Here is a 21,068-nt window from a genome sequence, read left to right on the forward strand (position 1 = left end):
TAAGTTAAGGCATCCTCCTTATGACCCAGCATTATTTAATGCAAATTTAGTTGTATTAATAAAAATAGAAAATGACCTAAATTGCTATAGATGTGCCTCTAAAAATCTCTAATATGATTGTACTTTAGATTTATACAGCTATAAACAAAATAAGGTATTCTGTGTGTTCTAAAATAGAAAGCACTTAAAGAAATACCTTTGGATGAAAGAAATAGCAAGTGCAAAATAACATTTTTAGTATAATCTTGAGATCCAAGGGGATTCAAACTAGCATTCACCCTTCCCCCACCTTTAAATGTGGAACAATTTGAGAATTTTTTTCAAGGGAATAAAGGATTTGGGACCATAACATGACATTATGACTAAGAAAACTGATACTATCTGAGGACACATTGGCTTTCTAACGAAAATCAAAGATAATGTTTATATATTCACACATTACTAAAGGTTCCAAGTGGAAAGGGGAAAGAAAAGCACTGGGCTATGCTTGTCCAGATTTTCCTTTCAAATCCCTCAAACAGAAGACCCACTTTTCTCTTTTAGGGTAGTAAAATGAGTGAGAGAATGGAGAGAGGCCAGAACAAGACAGCGGTTATGACCAACAGGAAGTTTCAATTTATCTGAAATATTTGGATTTTTTATACTGAAAACATAATCATGTATTATTTAAGTAATTATTAATAAATATAGTTAAATTTACATAAATATTTTGAAATGGATTTTAATTAAGTGCCTATAATGATTAAACTCAAATTATAAAAACAGATTTATAATCATTAAACCTCAATTATAGCAGTTGCATAAATAAGCTTTTTGAAAAATGCTAGTTACATTCCAAATCTCTCTAGCAAATACAACAGAAATGTGTTGCCAATATTACTTTTTCTTTTTTTTTTAAAGACATTTATTTTAGAAAAAGAGAGTGTGTCTGAGTTGGGAGGAGGGGCAGAGGGAGAGGAAGAGATAAAGAATCTCAAGCAGACTCCTCACTGAGTAGGGAGCCCAATGTGGGGCTCAATCTCATGACCCTGAGATCACAACCTGAGCCGAAACCAAGAGTCAGTCATTTAACTGACTTGAGTCACTCAGGCACCCCCTATATCACTTTTCTTTCACAAATCAGTGAAATAACACTCAATTTCTCAAAATGAATCACCAAACATCAAAATGTTTCTCATAAATACTGTTTCCCCTGTCTTCCCTCTGAGAATGGGTATTCTTTATTTTTTTTTCTGATTTATCCAAAAAGATTTCCTCTGTTAGCCTGATTCTAGACCATAATCTCTATGGAAGGAGCATCTTTTGAAATTCTCTTATTCTAGTTATGCTCACACACCAACACGCCCACACTCATACCTCATATGCACAAAGTTCACTACCTCTAACATTTTTTTCAATTGAAAAATGATAAGAATTTTGCTCTGACTCTGAAATACAGTGTATTCTTGGGTAATAAACAATAAAAATGCTGGATTGGGGGGTGCTTGGGTGATTCAGTCGGTTAACTGTCTGTCTTTGGCTCAGGTCATGATCTCAGGTTCCAGGGATCCAGCCCTGCATCAGGCTCCCAGTTCAGCAGAGAGTTTCTGCTTCTCACTCTTCCTCTGTCCCTCACTCTGCTCATTCTCTCTCTCTTTCTCTGTCTCTCAAATAAATAAATAAAATCTTTAAAAAAACATAAGAATGCTGCAGTATCAACAAAATCAAAATTAGCAGGGTAAGGGGATCCCTGGGTGGCTTAGCAGTTTGGCGCCTGCCTTTGTCCCAGGGTGCGATCCTGGAGTCCCGGGATCAAGTCCCACATTGGGCTCCCAGCATGGAGCCTGCTTCTCCCTCTGCCTGTGTCTCTGCCTCTCTCTCTCTCTATCATAAATAAATAAATAAATAAATAAATAAATAAATAAATAAATAATCAATCAATCTTTAAAAAAATTAGCAAGGTAAAATGTCCTTGGAATAGTAGACTTTACATTTCCTTCAGTCAGAAAATGGTCAGGGGACTCTAGCAGTCATAATATTTATCTTTCAAAATCCAGGATGTGCCCTGATCACATGTTTGCCTGCCTTATGGAATTTTATCAATTATTTTGCTTAAATGGCACATCCTCTACATTGCTTTTCTTTGCTTATCTGACCTGAAAATGATCCCTCCACTAAATTCTTACAGACCATTGGTTCTATTAGTCACTGGTTTCCATTGTTGATGGGTGATGCTTACCTGCCAAGATCCCTCTTCACTAGCTCATCTCTGCCCGTGTCGTATAACTCATGTCATTGGAACTCATCTCTTAGCACTAATATACTACTTCACCATAATTTCTAGAGTCCTTCTAGAGTTCAGTTTGACAGAATTCAATTTGATAAATTTGTTCCTTATATTCCAAATACACTTCAATCAGTTTAACCTATCAAAAGATCACTGGTTTCAGAGCATTTTTCCAGCCTTTTCAGATAATTTGAAAGTGATTACATCAAATCGATGGAGGAAATGTTGATCAAGAATTGTCCCTTTCCTACATGGTGCCTGGTTGGCTCAGTCAGTTGTGCATCTGACTCATGGTTTCAGCTCAGGTCAGGATTTCAGGGTTCTGAGATTAAGGCCCCCAAGATCAAGCCTGGTGTTGGGCTCCCTGCTCAGCTTGCTTGTCTACTTGAGATTCTTTCCCCCCTTTCTCACCCTCCCTCTCTGCTACTCCTCCTACTTGTGCTATCTCTCTAAAATAAAAAAAAAAAAGAATGATTTATCTTCTGAATCTTATTTGCCAAAAAACCTATTAGACTTAAAATATGCACAACTTTGTTTCAGAAAAAAACACTATAAATTTTATTTAATCTATGTTTACTGTATTAAAAATTTCATAAAAAGTATAAAAAGAAAAAGACATCTTATAAGGGCACCTGGGTGGCTCAGTCAGTTATACCTCTGACTCTTCATTTCTACTCAGGGCATGATTTCAGAGTCATAAAATGAAGCCTGGCATAGGGCCTGCTTAAGATTCTCTCTCCCTTTCTGTCTGCCCCTCTCACCCATCCCCACTCCACTTGGATGCACACATACACACACATGCTCTCTCTCTTTCTATAAAAAATTAGAAAAAGATCTTACCACCCAGAGATGAATGATACAGAAATCATGCCCTTACCTGAGATTTTAACTGAGTTTATAAAGGTAAATATTTATAAAGAAACAATATAGCAGAAATAGTACTGCTTTATTTTGAGCTCTCCACTTTCTATTTTTAGCTAATTGTGCTTGTATCAGTGCCTACTAATGAAACACATTTTTGTAAATCCCCAAATCAATAAGATTCAGGACATAAAAGCATGATATTTTAAATCACCAATCTCTGGAGTCTCTGAATCTGAAAGAGTTGTACAGTGAATAATGAAATGGAATCATAGTAAGTTTCTTTTCCTGAATAATACTGAATCAGCAGAGCATGGACTTATTCAGATTTTGGTCGATATTCCCATTTATGTGACTGCAGATATTTATGTAAATGTCACCTTTCAATGGAAGGTATTCTGACTTAAGCAGATTGGACCTTTCTCTTCCTGTGATGCAGGAAACCTCATATTTGTCTAACCATTACATCTCCCTAAGGAGAGAGAAATAGCACAGAATGAAGGAAGGAATCAAACAATAAGGCAAAAAAAAGAGTTTATAATTGGAAATGGTAAGGAAAGGTGAATACTACAATGAATATGATGGTATTCAATTTCCCTCAGAAATTCTAACTACCAAGGGTTTTTTGTTGTTGCTGTTGTCTTCACCAAGGTTTTTATTGGATGTTGTTGTGCTTTTTAAAAATCAAGAGATGAGATGAGAAAGACACAACATGATCTTAAAGCTGTTGTGTTAACATGATACTTAAAGCCCATGCATAGCTGACTCTCCTCTTGTCTGCTCCCCCTGCCTCACCTCTGTCTCCTCCTCCCCACTTCCTCCCTTCTTTGTATATGCCTAAGCTATTTTGGGAAACATGTTTATGGTTTCCCAGGAAACAAAAGGATTTTAAAGCCCTCTAGATTATAGAAGTTATTTCCTGTGGCAGTAAGAGCATATGTTTTCTTTAATCAAGCATGACAAAATCCACAGAGACGATGTTTTATAGGAAAAGGCTGGTCACATTTGGAGACGCAAAAGAAACAGCTCAGAGTTGTGAGCATAAAATGTATGCCAATGTTGCTAAACTTGGTGCTCATTTGTAGAACTATAAGAACAAAGAGTAAAATCTTGAAAGTGGCTTCTTTCTTGTATTTTTTGATGAAAATGTCAAAAAACAAACCTCCCTATCATTCTAAGTGATGGAGTCGCACTTCACCTTTTAAGGAGTGATGTGATCATTTCTTTTTCTACTTTAGAATAGCCTTGGAAAAATAATCAGTTAATCTGAATTAGGTGAGACAATGCCTCTAGCTTTGTCACGTAAATTCGTGTGGTCTGAATAATGATCATGGTCTCTAGACTTCATCCCCTCCGCTGCAGAGCGATAGGGCATCTGCTGTGAGGGGGCTGAATGGAATCCTCTGACACAACTTGGAACACAGCGCTACCAGGGTACCAGAAGTAATGGAGGCTCAGCTCTATTCTCTTTGGTAACTGGGAAGTCAGCCTAAACTTGTTCACTTCATTATTTATCTCAGCTGATGACCTTGCCTCCTCTTCAAAGAGATAATTGAGCATTCAGCTGCTGAATTATGAAATCACAATTCCCATATCGACAGCTTGCCATATTCTGCATCTATTTTAACCTTCTATCTAGCCACAGAGAGAGACCTGGTACTCCTCTGGTTCAAAAGCTATCCTTCAACTACGGCTCTTAAAACTCTTCTTTTTCATTTTTTTCAGTGACTACCCCTCCTCTTTTGTATCCCTCTCGTCTCTTTCTAAAGCATTTCCTAATGTCTTGGCTTCTTTCTTCTTGATAAAAACAAGCTTAAAAATCCTGCTATTTTAAAAACAAAACTAAACAAATCAACAAGCATGTGTCTCAACTGAATCTACTCTTAGTTTCTAGTAGCCTTTCAGAAAAAAATAATTTGTATTTATCTTTTCTTTAATTCATCAACATTGTGCTATCATATTTGTACATGTATATTTGTACCAAAAATTCACTTGAAAAGGCTACCAGTAATCTTCCATATTTCTTTTGTTTCTCTGGCATTTGATGTTATTGATCATTCTTTGTAGGACTCTTCTGTTAGATTCTGTGACATACTCTGTTCATTCTCCTTTTCTCTTACCATATCTGCTTTTTTTTTTTTTTTTGACAGTACTTCTCTTTCTGCCCATCCCATAGAAGATGTTGTTCTTAAGATAGTGCTTTCTCAAACCTAAATATGGTTATGAATCATCTGGAGGGTATGATAAAATGCAGATTCAGATTCAGTAAGTCTGTGGTGGAATTCAGACCCTACAGGTCTAACAAGCTCTCAGGTGACAGTTATCATGCTGGCTAAAGGACTACATTTTGAGTAGCGATGCCCTAGGCAGAGAAGGACTTTTTCATATCTGCATGCCCAGGTGATTACAGCTGTGCTATCCACAGCTCAGCCTGGAGTATGTGAGATGGCATCTGGGGCAGCTAGAGCCAGGCTTAATGACTCTGTGTCATCCATTGGGGTGAGTTCATAAGCAAACAAGTTTTACCCCAATGGGATGAAACATCCGTGTGTGCTCAAGTAGAAAAAGCCCTGACCCAGAATGCTAGTCATCCAGTCTGATCTATTCCCATGTCTTACACTCCCTCCTCCAAGCTGAAGCGTTTCACTAACTGGCTATCTTACGGGTATGACTTTCACTACACCTATCAGGAACTTAAACTAGGATACTTTTCTACATGATTGTTCCTGTTTTCTTATGTTTTATTTGTGTCCAGGCACTACTGTTCACCTCGTTACTAATATGATTACAAGTATTATCCTATACTCTTCTCTCTGTTTCCTCATTGCCAATTAGTGGATAAGTCTTTTTTTTCTTCCTCCTTTTCTTTGTGTTACTTCTTACATCTGCTCCTTTCTCTCCATTTTTAGGATGGTCTGTTGCATTGACCATGATCTAATTTCCTTGATGTTAGCTTTGCCCCTCCCCACCATCACCATACTTTTTTTCAGAGTTCTCCACATTACTTCTTTGGTGAGATTTCTGAAACACAATGTGTTTATGCTCCTTTCCTACTTATAATAGTTCCCTTTTGCTTTGGTTAAAGACTGAGTTCCATAGGGCAGAATGCAACATATGGTCTGGAGCTTCTGGATTGCCCTCCAACAGCACCTTACACAACTTAAATATGCCACTTCTATTTACAATTTAGTGGCCAGAACCTAGTCAAAAGGACACACAAAGCTGCCAAGAAAGCTGGGAAATCTGTAACTTCTTGGAAGTGTCTTTAAATAGAAGCCTCTTTCTCTTTTCTGATAACTGGGAAATACCTGTGTTGACTGGATCAGAGCATCTATCTTGGATCTCAAGGAAGAAACCCCATGTTAGGGATGACAAACAACAAGGTAGAAGGAAGGATTGATAAACGGCCATTCCAGACTTGGCCTGCCCATTTCCATAGCTGTTCTTTTCTTTTTTGATTCTTGGAAAAAATAAAATCTTTATTAAGCCAATATTATTGTGTACTTTCTGTCGCTTACAGAGGTGAGACTAAGCTAAACTAACACCAGTAAAGGATGGATGGGTCTGTTCATCACGTGTTTATTTTCCTACCACTCAGCAGGTCTCACATCTATAGCAACAATGGATTTTAGGGGAAAAAATAGATTTGGAAAATAAAAGCCATTAATATTAAATTAGGTCAGAAACTATAGCTATAATGCTTGGTACATATTTTCTGTTAAAGAGAAATGATCACATTTCTACTTTACTGAAAAAAAAATTGTACTCTTTAGATGGATACAGCTCTACACATTACATTTTTAACATAGCATATGAAATACAATCACTTAGTCTATGGAAAGGTCACCCAGCCCTTCAAAGACAGGACTGAACCTGACCCTGAGTCCTCTTTCTCCAAATTTCTTCTTGTTTTTGCAAGTACACACAAATGCATGCACAGAGAAGACAAAATGCAAGAAAAATTAAGTTAGAAAACATCTAAAATAGACTAGCTCTTTCCTACAGAGGTATACATTTTATATTCTTTTTATTTTTTTTTTAGTTTGAATTTTTATTTGCTTTAGGAATTTGAATTATTTTTTTCTATCAATCAAGCTTTTCCAATGTAATCTTTGCTGTAAATTGACATATATGATAACTGTACATGTACACACAAAGAATGGTATACACTTTGGCTTTTTTAAGTAGAGCAAAATTTTAAGTTCACATGTTATTATTTAGAAGGACATATTAAGGACACATAAAGCCTAATTCTCTACTATAGTCTCAGGAGGTATCAAGTGAGGCGTCTGCAGCAGAGTCAGTGTCTTTGATGGTTCTCATCCTATTTAAGATTCACAGGAAGAAAGAGATACCCTAAATTTCAGGGATTTAAAGGAGGAAAAAAAAGGATTTCACAATCTTTTAAAGTGGTTTAAAACTGTTACAAAGAAACATCATAAAGCAGATGCGAGATACCTGATAATTTTATCCATATAATGCCCTGCCATTTGTATTATTCCCAATAAATAAAACAAGAGGTTAGTTAAGGACACAGAAGGTTCATTTATTCTTACCATGCAGTGGAATATACTGTACAATGTTTTAATAAGGGTCAGTGTTTTAATACAGGTAAGTCTCTTCCTAAAAAGGAATAATTTAAGAACTGGTGGAAAATATTGTATAATGCATATTAGAGTGTTTTATAATTTTTAGTAGAAAAAAATGCATAGAGATAGTCTGTTTTTTTAAGTTTTCAAAGTCAAGATTTCTTTTTTTTTTTTTTTTAATTTTTTTTTAATTTTTATTTATTTATGATAGTCACAGAGAGAGAGAGAGAGGCAGAGACACAGGCAGAGGGAGAAGCAGGCTCCATGCACCGGGAGCCTGACGTGGGATTCGATCCCGGGTCTCCAGGATCGCGCCCTGGGCCAAAGGCAGGCGCTAAACCACTGCGCCACCCAGGGATCCCAAGATTTCATTACATATGTCATTCTTCCTTCCCTTGTCAGGAATGTAGCCTTTTGTTTACAAAACTATGAAGTCATAAATCTCTTCTTTTCCTGGATTTTTGCTTTATTTATTCTAATAATTAAGTTTCAATCCTTAGACTTCTGATACACAGAATAAACACATTTAAGTAATACAAATTAGTAAAAGTAGATGTATACTGATGTCAACAAAACAGCGGATATAAAATAGCTTATTCAAATATTTTCTTCCTTCATAATCAAATGATGACAATGAAACATTTTGTTTAGAAATAGTGAAACATGTTATCTGAGTAAACATTTGTTGATGCTTTTCTAATACCCTGTGATAGTCATATAGATACTCCCTATGAAGTTAGTCCTGAAACAACTTAAGCATGGATTTATAAGAAAAGAGAACTTAAGGCTCTCCTGGTAGAACTGTCTCTATGGAGTTTATAATATCATCCATTTCACATGGAAGTTGGTTTGTTGCCTTTGCTAACAATGCTTTTCCTGCCTGATATGATCCCTCTTTTCTGCCTGTACAAACTCTGTCAACTGTTTAAGGTCCATTTAAATTCCTTCCCTTTTCAGGAAGAATCTCTACCCCTTTCCATGCCAAACAAGATGTTTTCCTTTCTCAGTATTTAAAATAGATACTTTTAGGTAGTTGTTCATGACTATCTTTTTTATAACTGCCAGGAAAAAAAGGAACCATTGTTCAATTACCCTTTATAGGGTAATTTACCCTTGGGCCTAAAACATTAAAAGAATGTAAATAAACAGGGCAGCCCCTGGTGGCTGGGTGATTTAGCCCAGGGCATGATCCTGGGGTCCCAGGATCCAGTCCGGCATCAGGGTCCCTGCATGGAGCCTGCGTCTCCCTTTGCCTGTGTCTCTGCCTCTCTCTCTGTGTGGCTCTCATCAATAAATAAATAAAATATTTTTAAAATGCGAATAAACAGATTAAAAAGCAAAAACAAATATTATGTGCTATCAATGATCTCAGTTTATCCAGGGAATTGGAATATTGTCAGTGATTCTGAATCCAGAACTGTGATAGATATAGGTATAATAGAAAAGTAAATATGATACCTTGAGAATATGCATTTGATTACTATTTAGGATGTTCCTTTAATTATGTCTTCTCTTTCCAGTGCAGAGATCTTATAAAAAGTAAATAATTAAAAGTTATATATTGATTAAAAAATATATATATTTTATATGTGTATATATATGAATATTTTATACATATATTTAATAGTTATTTTAATAACTATTATGTTAACCATTATATACAATCATTATTATATGAAGTGTTATTTCTGTTTTTTTCAATTTTTAAAAAAGAAGGAGCTATGGCAACATGAAAACTCAGTACATAGTATCGCAACATACTAACTGCTTTATTTAGTAGAGGTGGGGACAGATCCAAATAGTAACAAGTGAGGCATAAATGAGTAGTGAGAAAACAAAAATGTGTAGATGATATTTTTCTAAAACTTTTTCTGTAAAAGAGAGATAAGAGATGAGTGGGTAAATATATTACCACAAAAAAAAATTAAGTTAGGAATACAGAAAAAGCAAAGCATCATATCACTCACCAAATTTTCTCCTGAGTGCTAGAAGCAAAGAAAGTAAACACAGTACTTTTAGTTGTGTCAAGAAAGAGTTATTTATTTGGAATTGTCAATCCGCTTTTAGAAATAAAAGCCTCATTTGAGAAATGAGTGAGTACTTTTAGTGTGCTAGACACTCTTTCAAGCCCTGAAAATAGAATTGGACATACGTTATTTTCTTGCCCTGATGGACTTCACAGTTCGAACTAGAGGTAATATTAAAGCAATGACCACCCCCACCCAACCTCCCCAGGATATGTGCATTAAAGGCATTGGATGCTTGGGAGCACAGAGGTATCCCCACCCTAGACTTGAGGAAGATCAGAGAAGGATTTTTAGAGAAATTAAGTGAGTTGAGGAGACATTAGCCAGACAAATTGAACTCACTTGAGTCCCAGTCATTTGATGAAGCACCTTTGAGTGGTCATTTTATTGAGATTCAAATCACTTATCTTCTCCCAGGTCTCCACCCTAAAGTATTGTATGGACAGTCTGAACCCCCAAACAACAAAAACAATACCAACAACAATAACAACAGGACAAACTGTTTTCTGATGATTTATGCACACTCACTGACCATTAATAACAACTTACTTTCTTTTCTGTTAGTAGCATTTTACATGTAAATACAATTTCTGCCATTAGTTTTTATTTTTAGTAGTAACATATTCTCAGCTTTTTATACATATCCCTAACCCCTGCATTGGAGAATATCCAGAGCTAACATAGGTACTAACTGTTGATACCCTGTTTAATGGCAAGTAGAAATTTAACTTTAAAAAGAAATGTGAAAAAAAAAATGTGAACTTTTTCATTTATCTAACATCAATAACAAAAGAAAGTCAACAGAGTCTAAATCAAAGAAAAATAAATAAACCTCACATGATAATAATGCTAAGATTCTTTTTAAAATATAGTTATATGAAATTATGACGGCCATCTAACGATGGCATCAGTAGGGGCAGTAGTGATTTGAAATTTATTGCTGAAATCCTAATGGTTTTAGGAAGCCATATATATTTATGGAAAAAGATGTTGCTAAAGTTCTCTAATGCCTTTAGGATTAACTTATCTTACAGTGTGTCAATGGAAAAATGACTTCAACTATGTGTTCATTTTATAAGATTGCAAAGCCCTAATAAGATCTAAATAAGTAAATTCTTCCTCTATTGCTTTATTTCTAGGTCAGGACTCAAAATGGTAAAACTATACAACTCTAGTCTAAGCAGCATCATGAAAAAGTAGCATTCTCAGTAAGGATTAGTGGAATGGGTCGAAGTTTTATATTGGACTAAAAATCATATTCTTTTATGTATAAAACCTTTATACACATATACCATATATGAGCAAACATTTAGTATGCTGTGGTATTATAGTTTCATGAAGACAATTAGAAAGGAAGTCTAAAAATATATTTTATGGCTCCTTAGAAGGCAATAATGGAAAAAGAAAAGTTGAAAATTAATGAATTATACAATATAAATTTTGATTTCTCGTGGTAATAATGAGAAGCAAATCCATTATTTTTCCACTAAATGCTGTCAGAGTAATATCTGAGATTTGTTTGATCATATATCTTTTGTGAGTTCTTGAACATAGACTCCCTTTTTGCTCCAAGTAATAACATATTTAAGTAGAATTCAAATCTAAAGTCATAGGTAGGTAGAGAGATGTGACAGGCAAATTTTATCTCTGTGGTTAGTTGCTGTTTATTGAGCATCTACTTCATGCATGCATGACATTGAATTAACAATTATAGAGGTACAATAAACATCAGAAACAATGCTATCATCATGAGACTTACAATTAAGAGGGAGAGAGAAGACCTGTATGAACATCTAAAATACACATGTACCCTCTATAGTGGTATATTGTTAAAAGTTGAAGTTCTGTTTCCCCAGTACCTCACACACTGCCTAAAATGGAATCAATGCTCTATAAATTTTTATAAAATTATAGAGAAATTAAGGCGGACTGCCACAGTCACTCTGAAACTGGAGAATCCAAGCTTCATTCATAGAACAACTGTACAGAAAAGGTTATCAATTCAAACCATGCCTCAATAAAAGCACACTTTTTGTGAGCAGTAAGGTCATTTTATTTTATTTTTTTTAAGATTTTTTTTGTTTATTCTTGAGAGACACACAGAGAGAGAGAGAGACAGAGACACAGGCAGAGGGAGGAGCAGGATCCATGTAGGGAGCCTGACGTGGGACTCAATCCGGAGTCTCCAGGATCATGCCCTGGGCTGAAAGCAGGTGCTAAAGCCCTGAGCCACCTGGGCTGCCCAGTAGGGTCATTTTAAATGGAGAAAAGGTATAAAACACAAGTAGAAAATACAGAGACAAATATTTTTAGAGACACGTATAAGGGGAAAAAAAAAAGTTTACTTTGGCCAGGAGAAAATACAATGGCATTTTAGTAAAAACTAATCAATAAAAATTTATTAAAATTATTTGATAAATATTTTCCTTTTGAGGTAAAGGCATCGTTATTGCGAGAAATGTTAAGGTCTAGAGGATGACTACATGTCAGAGATATTTTTGAGAGATTCTTAAATTTAAGTAAGATATTAGATGCACCAGTTACCTTTAATGTAAGCCCAATCACTCTACTGTGGTGATGGTTGTATAAAAGTATCAGAAATATCTGTGTTTAGACATAATATCTAATTGGTTATGGCAAATGTTGGACGCACTCATAGAGATTTCGTCATTGTTTGCCTTGAAAGTTATTCCACTCAATAAACTATTTCTAGAGGATGTTAATAACCTTTAGATTTTATGCTATTCTTATTTGTACCACTAAAGTTACTGCAATTTCACTCTAGGACAATTTCATGTGTCCTAGAGGTACTCCTAATACTTCCTCCTAAAAGCGTCTCTAGTATGAAGATTTTGAAAGAATTTCAGAAATGCAATATAATGAAGCTGCTTTTTTTTTTTTTTGCCATTGTTTACATACATTCTGACATCTGAGAATTCCAAACTTAGTTTCCTTAAAATGCCTTAAGTGGTTGCCTGCAGTTGTTAGAATAGCTTTGCCTTCTATAGCTGAATAGCTCATTCTATTCACATACCTCTGTTTGTTGCCAAACAGTTGGCTCTGTCTTGGAATTCCTGCCTTCATTCCAGAACCAGTTCTCTGAAGATGATTCATATATCTCTGTTCCTGACCCACTTCCCCAAGCAAAACAAAGCTACTGCTGTACTATTCTCCTAGTGGAGAAAGACAAATAAGCCACGTTTCCACATAGACATTTACCCACACATAAATTTATTTTCAATAAATTCCATTAATCCACTGTGAAGATAAACATATGGAGAAGGATAAGAGACACGTTTATTGAAAGAATCAAGAATGATCCACTCTATATCATTCATGAAGTAAGGAAAAGTAAAAGATGTAGTTATTCAAAATAATTCCCTAAAAGGCTCCTGAGAAAACTAAGTGGATAGTATATATCATCTATGATTGTGAAATTATGAGATTAGTTGAAATTAGAACATTGAAAAGTTCTATAGAAAAGTTTCAGAAAGATATATACTGTTGATATGAGCAGGTCTTTTGGATCTACTGTATAAAACTGATAAATCTGTGACTTTGTCACTTAGTTATAATCAGTCTTACCTCCAGTTTAACATGGGGCTCTCTCTGTTTTCTTCTCTGTGCCTTGCTTTACAATGTTCTACTCTTACTGCATATAAATATTTTCTCTATTCTTTCTTCTTTGCAGACAATATTATCACCTTCATAACATTTTGACTGTTAAATCTACAGTTCAAGCATCATCTCTGCATCCCCAGCTGACGGCAGGATACCAAGATCTACAGCTAGCATCTCGAACTCAAATATCCCAAACCAAGTTCAGTGCCTTCTTTTCTTCCAACAATCCAAATCCTCTACTTGGTTTTCTTTCTTTAAGACCATATTTTGATGAAAAGTTCAAATACAATTTATAAGTTTTAAAATTCTTGTAGTTTTGCTATTATTGTTTGTTTATATAGTTCTTACTATTACTATCTATTTATTTGTTTGTTTGTTTGTTTGTTTGTTTGAGAAGAGAGAGCGAGCACGACACGGGAGGGGTAGAGGCAGAAGCAGACTCCCTACACAATGCAGGTCTAGATCCCAGGATCCTGGGATCATGACCTGAGTTGAAGGCAGAGGCTTAACTGACTGAGCCACCCAGGTGTCCCTACTACTAGTAATTATTATTAGCAATCTTATCGAGATGTTATGAGCCAAGTTAAAAGATCATTCCCATAATAACAACTATCCAATTATAATTAAATTATTTCTTCTAAATTTTACCCATGTCTATTGCTTCTAAATTTTATCCATATTCTACTGTTGCTTCTTCATATTTCTGCAGGTTTATTGTTGCAGCCAGCTCAGTAGTTGTTGTAGGTACAATATGAATGCACACTATCAGAATTTCTTCAGTGACTTCGACCATCACCACTCCCTAAGCATGCTATAAACTTATTATCATTTCATTTATGTCTCATTTCTGCCCAGTGAACAAGCATATTAAGATCCAACACAAGTACAAAGCCTTCTAGATAGCTATCCTACCTCACGTTTCTAAAACATTGCTATCTGTGCTTTTCTTTTGTTAACTTGGTTCTTTGTACTTTCTTCCCTGCTGTGTTTTAAGTTCCATCATGGGAAAAGTGGTAATTCCCAATCAGCCAAAGTGTACCTAGGACAAAAATTTGTGCACAGAATTTGGTAATTTTGTTGAATTGCTTAACATTACACATTAAATACATATTTGTTGATTGACTTGCCTCTGTACATAATTATAGTTAAGGGAAGAAAAAAATAGTAGCATAAGAAATATTTTGCAAGCTGTTGTCTGAATCTGCAGGGCAAATTGCCTGAGGCACTGACCAGAAAACTGGGCCATGATCCTTCTATACTTCGGACATATGAGTATTTATAGACATAAAGGTAAGAAGCATGTATTATGTGCAGCATAATTTTAAAAACTACATAGAATCCTGTTACTGTACCTGCATATAAGAAATCATTATGGTAAAAAAGTTTATTCATTGAAGTACATTTTTCTTAGTATCTTACATAAGAAAATAGACCCAACATTAAAAAGGATTTTCAAAAAAAAAAATAAAAATAAAAAAAAAAAATAAAAAGGATTTTCCCCATGCTCCAAAACATACCAAAAGCAAAAATAAGTTCTATGTCAAAATGTGTTTTTCAGGCTTCAAAATAAACCAGGAAAGCATTTTATTTGTGATTATCATGAAGTCTGAAATTCACACATTTAGTTTTTGACAGAGTGTACTATAATTTATTCAAGTAGCAAGTCAGTGTTGGTATCAAATTGTAAAGATGAAAAATAAAATTGTATCTTATGAAAATAATCAATTTAAATGAAGTATTTTTGGCAGTTCTCCTGTTTTTAGAATTTGTTCTGCAAGCTCCTCATAATCATCACTTTATCTGCATTTCAAAGAAAGCTGAACACTGGTATTTTGTTCTTTATTTTATTGATATGAGGACTAGAACCCAAAAGCCTAGAAGGATTATTTCAAAAAGCAGCAATATCTGAGCAAAGTGTGAAACTTTAAAAAAAACTCTACTACTAGGAAATTCAGATTACTTGAGTCTGTTTACACAATTTTCTTACTTGTATTTTTAAAATTATTATCTTTTTAAATAATTCCCCTTCAAAAATTGTATTTTTTAAATATCTGATATATTCTGTTAATGAATACTTCTAATTGTATTATAGAAGTAAATAATTTTGTTCCACTATTTTTGCCTTAGTAAAACTCATTTACTAAAAAGTAGAAATTATGCCAAAATAAAAGAATTAAAATATCATCTGTGGGCCTGCAATAATAGTTTAAGAAAATGCTAGAAATGCTTATAATAATATGCACTTAACAAATTTTGTACTAGTAAAAACAGAAACCCTCATACATTGCTGATAGAAGTATAAATAGGTACAACTACCTTGGAAAATTTGCAATCTCTAATAAAGCCAAACATATTCATGCCCATCCTATGACCCAGAAATTCCTCTCATAGAGAAGTCGTAGGTTCAACCCATACTATCCCCAAAATGCATATATTCACATGCATTAACATGTATTCACAAAAAGACATGTTCAAAGATGTTCATAGCAGCACTAGCCAAAACTTAAGATAATACCCAAATATCCTTCATAGGACACTGGATAAATTGTAATATCTTCATGTAATGGAATACTATACAACAATGAGAAAAACAAACTATTGCTACATGCACTAATATGGACAAATCATATAAACATAATGCTCATAAAAATAAAGCAGACTTAAATAAGTATTTATATAAAGTTCCAAAGGAGAAAAGCATATTTATAGTTGTAATAGGTCAAAATAGGGATTATTTGGGGTCAAGTAGTGCCTGGAAAAGGTATGGCAGTGGGAGGGTGAGTGTGTTTGTGATATTGGCAATTCTACTCCCCCCCCCCCCTTATGGAGTACTTATCTTTATATGCCTAGCTTATTTTACTAAGGATAATGTCTTCAAAATCCATCCATGTCATTGCATATTGCAGAATTTCCTTCTTTTTAAAGGCTGAATAGTATTGCCTTGTATCTATATACCACATTTTTTATCCATCACCTGTCAGCAGACATTTATGTGTTTTCACACCTTAGCTATTGTGAATAGCACTGCAATAAATGTGAAATTACTAATGTCTCTTCAAGATCCTGACTTTGATTCTTTTACATAAATAACCATAATTGGGACTACCAGATCATATGATAGTTCACTTTTAGTTTTTTAGGGAAATTCCACTTCTTGATCCATAGTCTCTTCACATGACTGTGTTACCCTTGTGAAACTTTACATAGAAACTTATTATTTGTATACTTTTCTGTGTGCATCTCTCAATAAGATTTTTTAAAATCCTTAAAACTTGTCAAAAGAAGCTTGTACTAGTAGATTATTTAATGAAAAATATCTAGTTTTCAGTTGTAGTTCTTGCCTCCAAATTACCCTAAAAGAATATTTCCAAATTTAAAAGATAGATTTATAAATTAGCACTAAATACTTTTTGTCTTTATTTTTTTCCTTTATGTTTCCTTTTTCCTCGATACATGAGAATAGACTTAGTGAATAAAGAATAGTTTTCATAAAGGCATTTCTTTTACAAAATATTACCAGTAGAGGGAGCTTCACTTTTTTTTTCTTTTTTTTTTTAACTATAGGAAATTTTCTTTTAAGATCCATCCCTAAAAATAAATATATTAAAATTTTAAAATATAATTAAAGTTTTTAATAGAGTGATGAGTTACTCTCATCGAAGGGAAAAATTTTATCCAATTTATAAAAGAAGAAAAACCTGATAATAAACCACACAAATTTCTATACTGGGTATGTATTATTCAAGAGATTACATTTTTGGATTATGCATAAAAAGCATTCTTATTATTTAATATTAATGAAGGTAAATTCTTATAATTATGATCATCATTTTGAAATAAAATTTTGTAAATAAAACTAGACAAAAATCAAAGGATGTGCTGATTAAAACTATATACCTAAAAATATATTATAATGAATATCATGGCAAATTACCATTATACAAATTTATTTTAGAATTTACTATTTATTTTACAAAATACTTCCAGTAGAGGGTGCCTCACTTTTTTTTTGAACTATAGAAAATTTTAAAGGCCATTAGTGAAAATAAATATATTTAAATTTTTTAATATAATTAAAGTTTTTCATATGAATTACTCTCATTCAAGGGAAAAATTTTATTCAATTTATGAAAGAAGAAAAAAACCTGATAATAAAGAATATATATATACCGCACAAACTTCTATACTGGGTATATGTTATTCAAGGGATTACATTTTAGACAAAAATCAAAGGATGTACTAATGAAGATTATATACCTAAAAACATATTATAACAAATGTCATGGTGAATTACCATTATACAAATTTAACCTTATTGACCAAAATGGTTTAGTTACTGACATTAAACTTTCTAAATCTAAGTGTCTGCAATTATTTTTATTTCTTTGAAAAAAAATATGCATATCATCATCTAAGATACTAAGAAATAATTGTAGTAAAATGAACCATTTCACTTATAACATGAATTTTGTGCTCCTTTCCATGAAGTTTTTATAAATATAAAAGCTCAACACTATTTGTTTTAATCACTATATATAAAATTTGTGACAATTGTAGTTACAAAAGTTTACAGTCATATTAAAATATTTTTCACTGAAAATATCCTAGTTTACAGTGGTTCAACATTGTACTTGAGAAAAAAAAATATTTTATTTCAATCCTCTTGTAAAGCTTGTGGGCCATAAAAATGGAAATTTTAGGGTAATTATAAGAGTAAAGTAACATTTATATTGGTGGTTGAGAAGTCTATTCTGAGCATAATCATGCTTATATATTGTTTGATTAAGATTAGGGGCTAAACTATCTGATCTTTTGACTAGACTCTCTTTTTTAAAAAAATAAAAATTACAAAAAAAGAAAGCCCAGCAAATATGACTGGACATGATAAGAAAATTACATATCATAGAACAATTTTATTCTTCAGTAGGTTTCTTGTAATATCACTTTCTCCAAAAGGATTATTATTGACATAGAATATATCTAATGATTTATGTATGATTTTTCCTTCGTGTATTACCTGAACTAAGCTCTTTAGAAATGGTACTTGCAAGGCCCTAAATGTCATTGATGTAACTTGACCTCTGGATATACCAACAATCTTCAGAATTTCTCTAATCAGCAAATGCTTACGTTCTAGATTTTTTTTTTGCCACTTAAAAAATATTATTTCTAATCACTAAATGTTTTGTAACTTCCAAAAAGAGAGTAACACTCAGAATTCATATTTCACTTAGAAAAAAAAAGAAACTCTAAAAGCAATTTGAGAAAGAAAATCTAGGTTTTGGAAATAATTTTTCTAAGGTAATCTCAGCTGCAAATAATATGAGAGCAGTTACTATAAAGCAGTAATTAGTGAAAATAGAGCAAAGTTATATGTTTTTAGAGGTCTCAGAAGACTGCTAGACAGCTTTAAATAGAAAACAATGAGATTTAAGGGATACTTTCAACAAGTCAATTTCGAATTGCATTCTTGACTTCATCAATAACAAGTGGTTGCAACATAGTGCACAAGCTTAGATAGTTCTCCCGATGATAAATACAAGCGGACTCACCTGAGTAACAGTGCTGCTTCCCAGAAGTAAAATCCCGAAACTAATGTCCGAAAGTGTCTCACGTGGGCCATGATACGGAGAGATTTTCACGATCCTGAAATTAGTCTTAGCCAAGGCATGGGGGAAGAGAAAGCCAGGAATGAAAATGTGCAACCTAACTCTGTGTGGTGTTGCAGGAGACGAACGCAGGAAAGCTTCAGCACCTTAGACAGCTCTCCGCAGTCAGGAAAGCCCCTCTCGTTCGGAACACTTGAAATTCCCTTTTGACCCCTGCTCTGAGCATCGAGCAGAAGGAAGATTCACAGGGTACAAATGTGCAGGTGATTTATACAGTGAACGCGGAATAAGGGGTGAGATGAAATGTCAGAAGTGCCTAGGTTCTGGGCAACAGTTCACTGAAGCTCTAGCGGTAAAGAATGCTTGTCCTTCCCTGACTCAGAGACCGGAGAAGGAATAGCCCCAGCAGCGGGAACAAGGATGCTTCTGCACCTGCTCCAAGCGCTGCCCGCCGAGTCCCATTCTCCACCTTTGAGTAAAACCCGACACAGCCAGCGCGGCAAAGGGAAGCGGGGGAGGAGCCAGACGACACTGTTCTGTCTGCCAATCACGACCGCACAGCGGGACGGAGGGACAGACCACTCACGACCGTAGGCGGTGCGTAACACTTTACCCTTTAAAAAAAGCGGTGAATAACTGGTGCAGAGCCTTAACTGTGACTGGAGGGAGTTGGGGGAAGAAAGACTCAGGAGTCAGCTTTGGGAGAGTCAGAGGTTTTTGTGAATCGGGTAGCAGAACCGCGCTGGGGAGACCCTTTACTGTTCCCTTCCGGGAAAAGGGACAATTTAGGAAGGGATGTGACCCTATGTCTTTGACCTTCTATCGAGATGCAGGAGTGAACAGTAAACCCAGACCCTTAGAAAGGGCCAGGGAAGAGCAGAAAATTTGGTGCATGAATACCAACGGAACAGGAGAAGCAGCTGCTCTAGAATTCTCATAACCCTGGTCAGCTTCCTTCTGGCTAGGAAGCATTGTTGACTAGAGTGACTTGAGCTTCAGTTGTAATAAGGGTTCTAAAAAGATGAAGGTGGGAAATCTGAAGAAATGGCTACTTGAGATGCAATGCTACCCACCATTTTTCCCCCTTACACGTTTTCCATATCTTAAGAGTAAGTTCAAGTGAGGAGTACACATAGGTCATATGATACATCTTCTATCATCCCTATTCTCCCTCCCCTCTCTCAGCCTCTCTATCTCCCAGCACCCACCCCCAACCATTTACATGGAAATTTGAAGATCAGAAAGGAAAAGTGTGTGTATGTTGTGTGCATGCTTATTCATGTATCTCAAAACTGGAATTTAGAAAGATTAGAACCTATGCTATTAGATCTTTAAAGTGGTTTTTATTTACTATCAACCAAGATTAGAACCTTCACTACTTGAATTTTAGCTTCTCCCTAAAACTCCCATAGATATTTATTCGGAAAGCCCTACTTTAATCACTAAACTTTTTCAGTGACTAAACTATATGCCAAGAATATCTTCTCAGTCTTTCACACAAACATTTTCTTGTTAATTAAATTCCAGCACCAATTGACATATTGACTATCCTGTAATTCTTTATTTAACTAGAAAGGCATAAGTCATTACCATCTCACCCTCTCGAATGAGGACACGGTGAAAAATATCTATTTTTATTTTTTAGTAGACAAGCTTATTTGCATTCAGTGAGAATAAAGATTTTTTATTTACTTTTATATTTATTACTATATCTGTCTATTTTTGCACCTTAATTTTCTGATTTAAATTACAAACTTCCGGAAGTCTCCAAGAAATATCACTAGTTCTACCCACAAATATTTGCACCCAGAGAAAGTTCATACAATTTTAATCAACTCAATTTTTCAATGAACCTTCTGAAAGCTATGAACAAATGCTTTTTAGTTGGTCATTCTTTGAATGGCAATAATTCTTTTAGAAACCACACATAATAAATGAAACAACACTTACTGTATTTCAAGAAGGCCTGGACTCCTTGCCTGCCTTACCACTACTTAATTGGGTATCTTTGGAAAAGTAATCTACTTTTAAAAATATCTTTATTTAATATATCTTTAAAAATATATTTATTAAGGGAATTGAGTTAAATTACCTT

The 21,068-nt window shown here is 34.4% G+C and overlaps 1 protein-coding gene across 3 annotated transcripts in view; it reads right to left on the reverse strand.

The window, feature by feature from the left end:
* The window catches only part of GLRA3 (glycine receptor alpha 3), a 207,616-nt gene extending 188,175 nt beyond the window's left edge, over positions 1–19,441 (reverse strand). For 2 of the 3 annotated variants that reach the window (XM_049101298.1, XM_025462876.3), the window contains exon 1: positions 18,917–19,441. In XM_049101298.1, coding sequence (XP_048957255.1) covers positions 18,917–18,987 — 71 coding nt within the window. In that variant the 5' untranslated portion in view covers positions 18,988–19,441. The remainder of the gene's footprint in view (positions 1–18,916) is intronic. The other variant, XM_049101299.1, reaches the window with a different exon arrangement.
* Positions 19,442–21,068: the final 1,627 nt, after the last annotated feature.

This window comes from Canis lupus, chromosome 25 (assembly GCF_003254725.2).
Source record: "Canis lupus dingo isolate Sandy chromosome 25, ASM325472v2, whole genome shotgun sequence".
Taxonomy (NCBI): Eukaryota; Metazoa; Chordata; class Mammalia; order Carnivora; family Canidae; genus Canis; species Canis lupus.